Genomic DNA, 11187 nt, shown 5'->3' with positions numbered 1-11187 from the left:
GATAAATGATATTAGAGTTGGCAAATATCTATGTACCTGTGGTTTTGTCACAGATACTGAAATATCACAGTACATTTCAGCGACAGCTTAGAAGGAATAAAGGCCCCATTACTGATACTTAGCATATGGCTTGAGAGCTGTCACTTACAGTTCTGTTAAATGAACATTGCATGTTACTGATTACTCAAAACTTGGCAACACTTAACTTGACTTAGAAGTCTGTTGAATTTTGATTTTCTATGTAAGTTCTAAGTGACGTTTACATTTTGAGACGCCATTTGTTTGCTTCCATTTCATTTTGACAATTAGGCAATGTTGCCAAGTTTACGCCAAGTCAAGTCAAGTCTATGCTAAGTATCAGTAATGGGGCCGTAACTGTGACAGATTGCCGGTGACAGCATTTATTTCCCGTTACCAATCACGCCTAAAGTACGTGCACACTAAGCGACGCGACTCATAGCGACACGTTCCACAAAATATTCGCGGGATTTTTGTCTAATATGTGTGCATGGTTTCATAAGATACATGCAAAGAATATTTTGTTGCTCCGTGTGGCGTCGCTTAGTGTGCACGCTCAATCATATGCTATGTCTCCACGGCACTAAAAAAAGTTGATTTCGGAAGATTCTCAATTTCAGCCGAAATTAGTTAATACGAAATTATGTGAAAACTGTCAAACGAAATTAGAAATTCTTCTTAATTTCGTAGAAATTGGACCCAAATTATGTGCAATTTACTGATGAAAGACATCTTTTCTATGTTTAAAGCTAAGGCCACACTGAGCTGCACTACACTGCGCTGCAAAATATTCTTCGCATGTATTCTTATGGAACAATTCACACCTAGCGGCAGCAGCACTGCGCGGCGCGGCCATGAGCGCAATGTTGATAAAATATGCAAAAAGTGAAGCGCCGCTGCCGCTACATGTCGCACCGCTTAGTGTGCACGCACTTTAAAATGTGGTGAACAATTTAGAACAAATACAAGTTTACGTGTACATGTTTATGAAAAGTTTGCTCATTGTGCACCACAAGATTTGAACGGAAAGATCTTGAGGGTATGGTTACACCTATGTGGCATCTACAAGCTATTTATGATGACTAGTATGGTGATACTCCTGTCATGCTTCCTAATTTCGCTACATCTGATCTTACTATGTTACGGTCTGCTGTTATGGTCTACGGTTACGGTCCACTTGGGAGCGTTTTCGTGCGAACACACCTAGTGACTGGTGATGGGGCGAAAGTTGCGATACAAAAGTATCGAAAAACAAGAAAGAAAGACCGGCGATCACTAGCGAAAATTGCCACGAGTTTCCGGCATGAAAAGTAAAAAGGCGAAAAATTTTGTACAGTCGTGTACACATAACTGGAATAAATATAAAATATAACAACGGATAAGACGAAAATTACCAAAATTGGACAAAAACAACAATGGAAATGACTGTGGAATCGAGAATCAGTATATGTAAAACTTACCGGATTATACAAATTGGATTTGAATCATACAACCATAAAGTGATATTTAAACAAAGAAAGTGGACAAAAATACCAACTCAAACTGAAAATTAACAAAAATTGAAACTATTGTGATATGAAGATTTGGAAAATATCAACAAATTTAAGACCTTTACCAAATTAAATTGGACATAAACACAAATTTTATAAATAATAAAACATACATATAACTATAATTTGAAAACAACCTGGCGTGGTGCCATGAAAAAACCAATTTACAAAGCACATAATTAAATACAAATAGCAAGCTAATACACATGGTTCTGGCCAGTTGGTATTACCATTGTGTATTAGTGGAACCTAAATTACTTACATACTATGGAAAGTTAATCCAGAAATTAATCATTTTATGCATTGGACAATAACCTGGAACTGGGACTTTCAAATATAAGAAGGTCCTCCTCCATGCAATCAAATCCCTAAAAAAAAAAAAAAAGAACGAAAAAAAGAAAGGTTAGCCATGCGTTTCCGGGCTTAAAAAAACGAAGAAGACAAGGAAACATTAAATTGTAAAGAGAAAAGATGCATTCACCGAAAAAAGGAAGAGAAGCGACATATAAAGCCGGCAGCAGTGAAAACCACCAATGCGGAATTGTAAGGTGCTCCTATTAATTGCACACTGCTTGCTGTTTAACTGAGTCTCACGTACTTATCAACCAACTGCCCGGTCAGCACACTGGCAAAATAATTTTCGTGAATAATTTTACGCCTTCTAATTGTGGCGAAGCTTTTAACTAGTATTGAACAGGTTGGAATCTTAATTTTTGCAATTTCCTGTGGACCCAAAAAGAACTTTTAAGAAACCTTTAACGAATCTTGCTGATACGACAGCATCGACAAGTCCGAATTCACATACCAATTTCATAGTAGTACAGGCACAAGCGAATTGCTAGAAGACCCTTAAGCCAACACCTCCGCCTCCAGGGCCAGTAGTATGCTGCAGCGTAATACAACGAACGTCAAAATTAGCCCCAAGTCATACAGGTCGTAAAAGTCAACAGTTCAGTCAGAAGTTTTATTGCCACCAGGTTCACTCGATCACCTCGGACCAGAGCGCAACAACCACCAACAGTACCAACACAGCGCGCCCAAGACCGCGCACCACAACCAACAACGGCGTCAACTTCACCAGCAAAATCAACATCACCAGTAACCACGCCGGCAGAGGCCCACGGTACGTACTCTGGCGGCCATGTAAGTACCAGCCATGTATGAACTTCAAAATAATTACCCTACAAAAAAATTTTGGTCAGAAAACTTACCCACGCCCATGCAAATGTGACTATGAATATAACCTATGACTGTAAAATAGCTAGTCAAATGACGTGGAATGACGAGAGCGTTTTTGCAGGGTAGTTAAAGAAACTTCTAAGTGGTACTTAGAGGGTTTTATACAGTCCGGTTGAGCTATTTAACAAGGGTCGATTTTTTTGTCAAATTGTATTATTGAATACTCGAAATTGTTAGCTATACAATAAGGAGCATACATTTCTTTTTTTCCATTTTAAGGATATTTTTTCTTGCTTCAAAATGATTGAAGTTAGCTCGATAAGTTTTTAGTCATAAGAAAAGCGGTCTGTATCATTTCAAAAGATTTAGCGTTCCATTTCTGGAGCTCAACCATAAATTATAAAGTAAAAATTTTTTGCGACAGCAGCCATTCGTCGATTATGCACAAATTGGCAAAAGGATTTCAAATTTTTTTTCTTATATCATACAAATGCAATGTATATATATATATATATATATATATATATACATATGAATCCCTATTGCGGGCAATAGGGCGTAGAAAAAAAAAAAGACGAAAGTAATATACGTGCACGTAATACATATTGCTATCGCAATGTCATCCTTATTGCTTTTGTAACCACTTTTCTTAGTACATATTACATATTAGTATCATTATACTATGCGCATTATACCAAATTGATATTTTGTTACACTCAAAATTAAGTTCTACTACGAACCAAATTCTTACTTGGTAGGTAGAATATTTACTATACATAAGTACATTTAATTACATATTTTTCTCCCACATAGCGTCTAAAACGATTATCAAAAAAAAAGTGACATAAATAATTGTATAATTTGAAATATTACGAGCAAAAGTAAGAGAAAAAAGAATGAACCCCCAACAGAACAAGCTTCGCCAGACTTAAGTATTCATATTAGATTTCGTTTCGATTTCGGCCCAATAAAGTGTGAACTGTTGGATCAATTTTTTTTCTCTCACTTTATACACTACACACACTTACCTACATTTTCATAGTGTAAGTAGCTATCGTAGTTCCACAATGCTGTAGCCCTGGTTAAGAAACCTGCACTATCTTAATTTTTTTGTTGGATACATACGTTAATAGAAATGAATTATAAATAAATAAGTATTTAAAATGGGAATGCTGGCGTCGCCATTTATTTAGAAGGCACTTAGGGAAACAGGTAAGGGGCCACCGAAAATTTAGGTGCGTCGGTGGCCATGGATTTGAGGGTGGGTAAATGCACCGGGCGTCGCAACAACACCCGCGGCGCCCCCTCTATATATTCGGCCCTGTTCTTTTTTCTTTTAAATTTTCAGCGTTTTTTTTTTTTTTTGCATTTCAGCGTTAGTAATCGGCCGTGTCCGGTTCGGTAATTTTTTTTTGCGTTAGATTTATTTTTTTTTTTAATTTTAAATTTTGAATGTTTTAACGGTCTGTCCGTGACATCCGTTTCGCCGGATGTCGTTTTAATTTTGAATTATAAGCGTTTTGAGTCGTCTCTGCGCTTCTGTCAGTTTTTTTTGAATCTGACAGCTGAGTTTTTTGATAGGCATGATAGGAACTTTTCTCTGTTTATGGCGCAGGAACAGTAAGGTTGGCAAGAACCCGCCCCAGCCGACAATGGCTAGCCACTGTGCACCACCACATCATGCCGACCGCCTTCCTTACTGCTTCCACCGTAAATGTCAATCCATAACAACTATACCTGATGAGCAACACTACCAGCGCAGGAAAAATAAGAACTTCAAAACAAGGTTTCGGAAAGGGCACAACTATGAATAGACGTTAATGTATTTATATAGTTTATAAATATAAAAATGCACATATGTAAAAATTACTAGTATAATAGCACATGATTTTAACTGTAAAAACCATTTTAAACATGCATTATTTATTAATTAAATATTATTTAAACAAAAAGGACGCGTTTCATTCATATAAAAAGCGAATTGACAGAAGGTAACCGGTACGGGTAACCGATAGGCCAGTTACCCGTGTTGTTGTTGTTGCATATGTTTTGGTTAGCGATAACGAAAACATACCTAATGAAGTAACTTAAAAATGTAAATAACATCGAGCGAGAAGGAATGTCGAAAACACAATAGGTAAGAGCGAGAAAGCGAGTCACACGTACACTATTTTGAGAGAGCGCATGGGTTACCTTTTTCACGACAGCAATGTAAAAGTCATTAAGACGATAATTGGTGACCAAGTTATTGATGACGATTAAGTAATCGATTAGGTAACGGGTACCTGTCTTGTAGGGGAGCGACTATGTGGTCGATTACATTTTACCAAAGAGGATAAATACAATAAGAGCCGTCACTCGTTATTTTGTGGCGAGTATCTCGCTGGAAATTGAAAAATTGATGCCGAATGTTTTCTGAGAGGGACATTTTTAATTGTCTCGCATTTATCCATGCCGTGCAGGCCCCTTGTGCAACTGTGATTTTTGGAAAGAGAATTAAATAAATTAATTAAATACAGTCGAAAAATAGACACAAATACCCCACGAAAATGTATAGAAGACGTTTATAAACATCTCGCCCAAAAAAAAAGTAGCGACTACCTCTCAGTATACATCGAGTAAATGCCAAAAAAATAACGAGTGACGGCTCTTATTGTATTTATCCTCTTTGATTTTACACAAAATAATCGATGGTCTGCCCTAGCACCTTTATATATTAAAATTGAATAAGCCACAAAACTGCATACTTGAAAAAATTCTTAGAAGAAAGTTGAAAAATTTTTATGAAATTTCGCAAAATTTACAAGCAATAAAAAATCGTCATCCGATGACATGTTTACGTCTGCACGCTACGAATTTTCAATACAATGGCGCTTGATGCTTTCTGCTTGTGTGGTGGTCGGGCAAGCGACAATCACCCGAAACGCACACAACTACACGTTGCTAGGTAACCATCAAGCAAATTTTGTGCGTTGCCCGGCAGCTTTAGTTTGATTCACAATGATGTTTATCTTGAACGTTTTAATTCGGCTGTGGGAAAAAGCGAAAATAAATGTCATTTGAAATTATGCAAAGGAAGAAGCATAATCGTGTGGACAGAAATGTAATTTACGAAATCATACTACTGGAATCGTGTACCGCGGAGACATAGTAATATACCACTTTCACACAGGCGGCTTATTGAATAATAAAGGCAGTTTTCTACATTAAGACGCTTATTGAGCTCAATCTTCCCTACAAAATTCGAATCTATAATTATTTCATTAGTAGCTAATCGAATGCCTAATGAAGTCAAAAGCACAATGCAACTCTGTTGGCCGCGTTCCGCTTCTTAGTTTTTGGTGTGTTCAGTGCTTAAAAATGTCTTTTGTCAAAGTAAATGTCTGCATAGCGGAACGATACAAGGTGGCCGCATCGAACAGCTGATTATAACCTTTTTTATTTGATTTGATACATCAACTACGATTTTGACATTTGTCCATCGAATTTACAAGTACATGAAATTTTTTTTGTTTGTAGGTATGTCACCATGCTCCCACCTTGTATCGTTCCGCCATGATTGTCTGTCTCATCGTTCATACTAATCGAGCAATTACTTCTGTGTGAAAGCAAAAAATTTACGATTTCATTAGCAGGTGAAATGAGATCATTAAGTTTCTGTGTGAAAACAGTATAACAGTAGTATATGAATTCTTGTAAGTATCTCAAAAAGACCTCACACAGAATACTCATGATGGAGCTTTTTTCCCGGAAGGGGCACACGAGAATTTATGAAATTGATAAGAATAGAGCAAATTAATAGTAGACAAAATTAAAACAGAATAAATTTGAGTATATACATATAAAAATAATGTTCAAGTTTCCAATAACTGGTACTTTTATATTTGAAATAGAGGGTTGAACAATATTTTCGCGGTTTAGCGTTCTTTGCCTCATTCCAAATTACAAATTTAATGTGGTTAAAAGATGTATTTTAATACTAAAAAACGAGTCACAGGCGTCAAAATTTTTACAATGTTTATTAAAATCATGACATAAACAGCGAAGTGGTTCGTGCATTTCATAATTCGATCTACATGTAGCTATAAAATTTGAAATAAAATGTCTAGATAGCCTAATTGGAACATTAAACTTGATTTCACCAAGAAAAAATGGACTTTTTATTGACCCTCTTATTAGTTTTTCAATAAGTAAGACGCTAAGCATCTCACTGCGGCTCTGTAACATGGGTAACTGTAATAGTTTTAACCGGATGCAGAAGGGGGGAAGATTTTTTGAGGGATCCCATGGTATCAATTTTTTTATTTCCAGCGAGTTACTCGGCACTCGTAGCAAACTGTTGGCTCTTATCAAAGAGGATAACCATTGGAGACACGAGACAGCTTACAGAATAGCAAATTGTGTCAGAACTGGTTTTCACCCCAAATCGTCTCTAAGGCAAGGTGCACACGAGGCTACGCGTCATAGATGCTGCAGGCGAAATTTGTACGTTTTGATGCCGAACACATGTATTTGAATGGAGAGCTGCATACGAAGCGTCAGCTGCATGAAAGCGACAAAGCATGAAATTTTCGTGTAGCTAAGTTTTTTTTTTTTTTTTTTAAGCGTACAGCAATGGTTTAAAATTGCCTTTCATAATTTACAAAGGCACGGGGATGCAAATAACGTTTAATACCTATTTTCCTTGGGCCTTTGGTTTCGGGGACGGATATAGCTGAAGAAATTTAATTTTTTATTTTTTTTTTTTCAATAATTGTTTGCTTTTAGTAGCGACGCTCGAAAGTAGCTTCGTGTGCAGATCTTGAGGCGTAGAGAAATTGTAGCTATATAAAATATCTTGTACGCGTCTATGACGTGTAGCCTCGTGTGCACCTTGCCTAATAGTAACTAGGGACGGCTTATTGAATTCGGCTGTTACCAATTAGGATACATATATATATATATATATATATATATATATCCTCTTTAACGAGAGAACTCAAAATGAAGTTCTGCTAAAAAATATAATTTTCGCATGTAGGTTAAGCCACATATTTTATATAACGCCGGCACAATTTGCGTAGCAGTCACTCGCTGAAATGATTCACACTCAAAAATGACTCGAGTTCGCATTGTTTTATATATAATTTGCCCTTTAGTTAATCGATAGTGCTCCTCTTTTAAAACTATCAATGGTATCTCGATATTTGTATAGCTCTCCGGATGCCATCTTTGATCCGGATGTCAACACAAGGACAGCGAATTAGCAAAAACTTACCACACAAAAAATAAAATAAAAGTTAATTATTTACTTGCCAAATATGGACGAACATTATATTGAATTGTCTAAAAGCCCCATACGCTTTGATGCGGGTAGCCAACTAACTAATGTGTTCTTCGATGATTCCAATAAACAGGTATCAGCGGCAATCATAAATTTATCATCGAGAATTTCCATTTATAAATTTATATTTATATAAATAAGGTAATAGTCTAGTTGAAATTTCCATTTGAATTATTATAGATATTTGCTGTACGTAGTGGTGGTGCAACTGGCGTTATTGTCAAAGGACCTACAGAGGACGCAGTGATATCATTTTGTATGAATGACCGTGGTACTATACGTTCGATTAAGTTTTCTCCCGACAATAAAGTACTAGCAGTGCAACGTCGAGAGAATGCTGTGGAGTTCATTTGCTTTCAAGGTGATCAACCACAACTTCAAGAAATTATTGTACATCAAATTAAAGCACTTGTTTATGGTTTCGTATGGGTGCACGCACGTGAAGTGGCCATAATCTCAAACAGCAGTATCGAAATATTTACAGTGTCACCAGAAAAGCGGCAAGTGCGCACAGTAAAGTCGTTAAATATCGGCATAAAATGGTTTGCGTGGTGCGCTGATTCAAATATTGCACTCATTTGTTCTACGGACAATAATACATTGGTGCCTATTTTAATAAAACAAAAATCTATTACGAAACTTCCAAAGCTTGAAAGTAAGTTTGTTCACATAATTTATAATTTTTAAAGAAATATATACATAACAGATACGTTTAAATTTATTCTAACTCTAATTTGCCTCCAGTGAATGAATGTAACAGCGATGTTCAAGAAAGTAAAGTTACTCTTGGGCAAGTATATGGAACTATGTCAATTTTCCTTCTACAAGTAAGCGCCGATGGTATGATGGAAGTAGACGTTTATCTACTCAACGGGCCAGGATTGGCCCCACGCAAATGCCATGTGCTACGTCTGGGCCACGTTGGACGTTTTGCAATCAATACTGTAGACAATTTAATTGTGGTTCATCATCAGGCTTCTGCTTCATCGCTTCTTTTTGATATTGCTTTACCTGGGGAAGAATCAAGTAACGGCGTTATATATCATACTCCCATTACTCCAGGGAGGTCGATTCGCCCCTTTGCCTTGAAACTACCAAGCCTATCGCCCGACGGACAATCTATGCAATGTGAATTATGTAAGTTCAATGAAATACCTTCATCGTTTGAATGTATGTATCGCACGTTTTATTGTGAACAAATGTAAAGCAACATTTTCCGTGGTTGTAGCATACTCAGCCTACCACACCGAAGATCCTGGTTCGATTACAAGGCAAAGCCACATGAAAAATTTAGATATCGCTCAAATTTCAATCAGTTCTTCAACCCTTCTGTAATTTCAGAGAACCCCAGCGGGTTAGAGGGTTAGAATATACCCGCGGTAGGTATCCTGTCGTAAGAGGCGACTAAAATACCGAATTCACCTTTCAGGTTGCAAGCGCAATACATAGCTTCTCCAAACCCCATTGTCAACCTCACTTATCCGTGGCGAATCCTGTTTCATTAACAGCCGAGGCTCTGGCGACCCTGAACTCCTCACGGATCTAGGGGGTGGGAGAGCGGGATGGCCTAGAAGGTCGCATGGGGTCATAACAAATCGTTCCCGAGATGGTCAGGCTTGGTACCGGAACGTACCGGATCTGCATCCGGCAAAGGACCATAAACTCGATAACACTCCCCAAGGCCTTCGGGGAGTATCCTTATAGCTACAACAACAACAACAATAACAAATTTAGAAACAAGTTTTTTCATTAGAAATAAAGTTTTTCTAAGCGAGATCGCCCCTCGGCAGTGAAAAGCTTATCAGTGAAAACTGATTTGCCTTGCAGATACCGTTCGGAGTCGGCGTAAGAAAAGCTGGCTCCGTCCCACTCATTTGCCCTGTAGGAACAGCTCAGCCAGTGGCGGATCCCCGGGGAGAAACTGAGGCAGAGTCCCCCCCCCAAAGCCATCGAAATCTGTGACACAGATATCAATTCTACACTCAAAACTTTTTTTTCCGAAATGGCAATATAAAATAAGAATTTCTTATCAAAACCAATTTTTCTAAAATCAAAAAAAAAAAAAAAAAACTACCTATTGTAAAAAATCCCTCAAATGTTTTTTGAGTGTTTATTTTATATTCGGTACATTGCGGTTACAACCGCTCGTGCTTTAACGTATTTTGCTTACGTGCGGCGAATAAAAATCTGGCTTAGAAGTACAATGACAAAGTCTATAGTACGAGCATTCCACGGAAAATCGTTAATTTTCACCGATTTCGAGCTGTTCTCCTTGTTAACTTTCAATGCTAATATATTTTGAATGCATCACATATCAACGTACCAAGGTGGAATAATTTGAAACTAGTATGAGCTTAAGAAAAAACAATTATTATTTTTTTTTCGAGATTTGATTGCATGGAGAGGACCTTCTTATCCTTGAAAGTCCCAGTTACAGGTTATTGTCCAATGCATAAAATGATTAATTTCTGGATTAACTTTCCAAAGTATGTAAGTAATTTTGGCTCTACTAGTACACAATGGTAATACCAACTGGCCAGAACCATGTGTAGCAGCTTGCTATTTGTATTTAATTATCCGGGCTTTGTAAACTGGTATTTAAAATGGCACCACGCCAGGTTATTTTCAATTTATTTTCAATTTGGTTCGGTTTTTTCAAGGCACCACGTCAGGTTAAATTCAATTTGTCTTAAGTTGTTAATTATCCATTAAATTATTGTAATTATTTTTCGTATTCACTCTAGTCATGTGTACATGATTGTACATTAAAATATGAGGATATTTTCTATCCCGTTATATGGCTTCGGTGCAGTTATATGTATGCTTATTATTTATTAATTGTATTTATGTCCAATTTAATTTGGTAAAGGTCCTTATTTGTTGATATTTTTTCAAATCTTCAAACTCACAATAGTTTCAATTTTTGTTTATTTTCAATTTAAGTTTGTAAGATGACCATCGTGGTCATCTTTATTCTTGCGTCGTAGTTGACGCAGGTTATCGCCCAAACGCTTTAACGCAGCTTAAGTAAGGCACACAATATAAATTGCGTAGACTTCTCGCACATACACCGCTTCTAATACCAAAACAAGAAACTGATGAACTTTACTCTTTAAA

At 36.9% G+C, this 11187-nt stretch overlaps 1 protein-coding gene across 1 annotated transcript in view; it reads left to right on the top strand.

Annotated features, from left to right (window-relative positions):
• Nucleotides 1–7950: 7950 nt before the first annotated feature.
• The window catches only part of Bulli (regulator of MON1-CCZ1 complex protein bulli), a 144887-nt gene continuing 141650 nt past the window's right edge, over nucleotides 7951–11187 (top strand). The window contains exons 1-3 of the mRNA XM_067788700.1: nucleotides 7951–8143; nucleotides 8251–8725; nucleotides 8815–9207. Coding sequence (XP_067644801.1) covers nucleotides 8048–8143; nucleotides 8251–8725; nucleotides 8815–9207 — 964 coding nt within the window. The 5' untranslated portion in view covers nucleotides 7951–8047. The remainder of the gene's footprint in view (nucleotides 8144–8250; nucleotides 8726–8814; nucleotides 9208–11187) is intronic.

This window comes from Eurosta solidaginis, chromosome 5 (genome assembly GCF_040869045.1).
Source record: "Eurosta solidaginis isolate ZX-2024a chromosome 5, ASM4086904v1, whole genome shotgun sequence".
Lineage (NCBI taxonomy): Eukaryota > Metazoa > Arthropoda > Insecta > Diptera > Tephritidae > Eurosta > Eurosta solidaginis.
This window is presented reverse-complemented; position numbering and strand designations above follow the sequence as displayed.